Source organism: Penaeus monodon, chromosome 21 (assembly GCF_015228065.2).
Source record: "Penaeus monodon isolate SGIC_2016 chromosome 21, NSTDA_Pmon_1, whole genome shotgun sequence".
Classification (NCBI taxonomy): domain Eukaryota; kingdom Metazoa; phylum Arthropoda; class Malacostraca; order Decapoda; family Penaeidae; genus Penaeus; species Penaeus monodon.
The window spans coordinates 37,416,058-37,416,663 of record NC_051406.1 but is presented as its reverse complement, the minus strand read 5'-3'; the positions used below and the strand labels follow the sequence as shown (position 1 = coordinate 37,416,663).

General features: G+C 35.5%; 1 protein-coding gene across 2 annotated transcripts in view; it reads left to right on the top strand.

Annotated features, from left to right (window-relative positions):
• Positions 1-606, top strand: part of LOC119586455 (NPC intracellular cholesterol transporter 1-like) — a gene marked incomplete at its 3' end in the record, with an annotated part of 40,814 nt that overhangs the window by 25,682 nt on the left and 14,526 nt on the right. For both annotated transcript variants that reach the window (XM_037935188.1, XM_037935187.1), the window contains 2 exon segments: positions 103-320; positions 487-588. In XM_037935188.1, the coding sequence (XP_037791116.1) occupies positions 103-320; positions 487-588 (320 nt within the window).

The following is a 606-nucleotide window of genomic DNA, read 5'->3' as shown; positions in this document are numbered from 1 at the left end:
ATGATTACATTCAGTAGTTTTTCTTACTGTACCTTTTTTCAGGGTAACAAATAGAGTGCACAGAACTCTTGCAAGTACTTTCCTCTTTTTTTTTTTTTTCAGTGTGTGCTGATCACCCATGGACTGTGCTCATTGTCGGTGTTTTGATATCCATTGGATTGTCAGTAGGCATCATCTATCTAAAAGTAACAACAGACCCTGTAGAACTATGGGCTGCCCCAAATTCCAAGTCTCGTATTGAAAAGGATTATTTTGACAAGAATTTTGAACCTTTCTACAGAACAGAAATGCTTATTGTAAGACCTAAAGGAGTTGATAAGGTAAGTATATATATTTCCAAGCACAGATTGTTGAAATATTTATGTTCAGTGTTTTTCAAAATACTTCAGGATAAAAGAAAGAAAATTATAACTAAGGATGTACCGTTGCCTGCATTTAGATTTTTTAAACATGATTTTTTCCTGACAAATTCTGACATCATTGTAGGTTCCACATCAAACTCCCAATGGTACAGAGATGTGGGGGCCAGCCTATAACCAGACATTCTTGGCTGAGGTTTTTAAGCTGCAGAATTTCATAACACAAGAGGTGAGATTACCAGTTAAA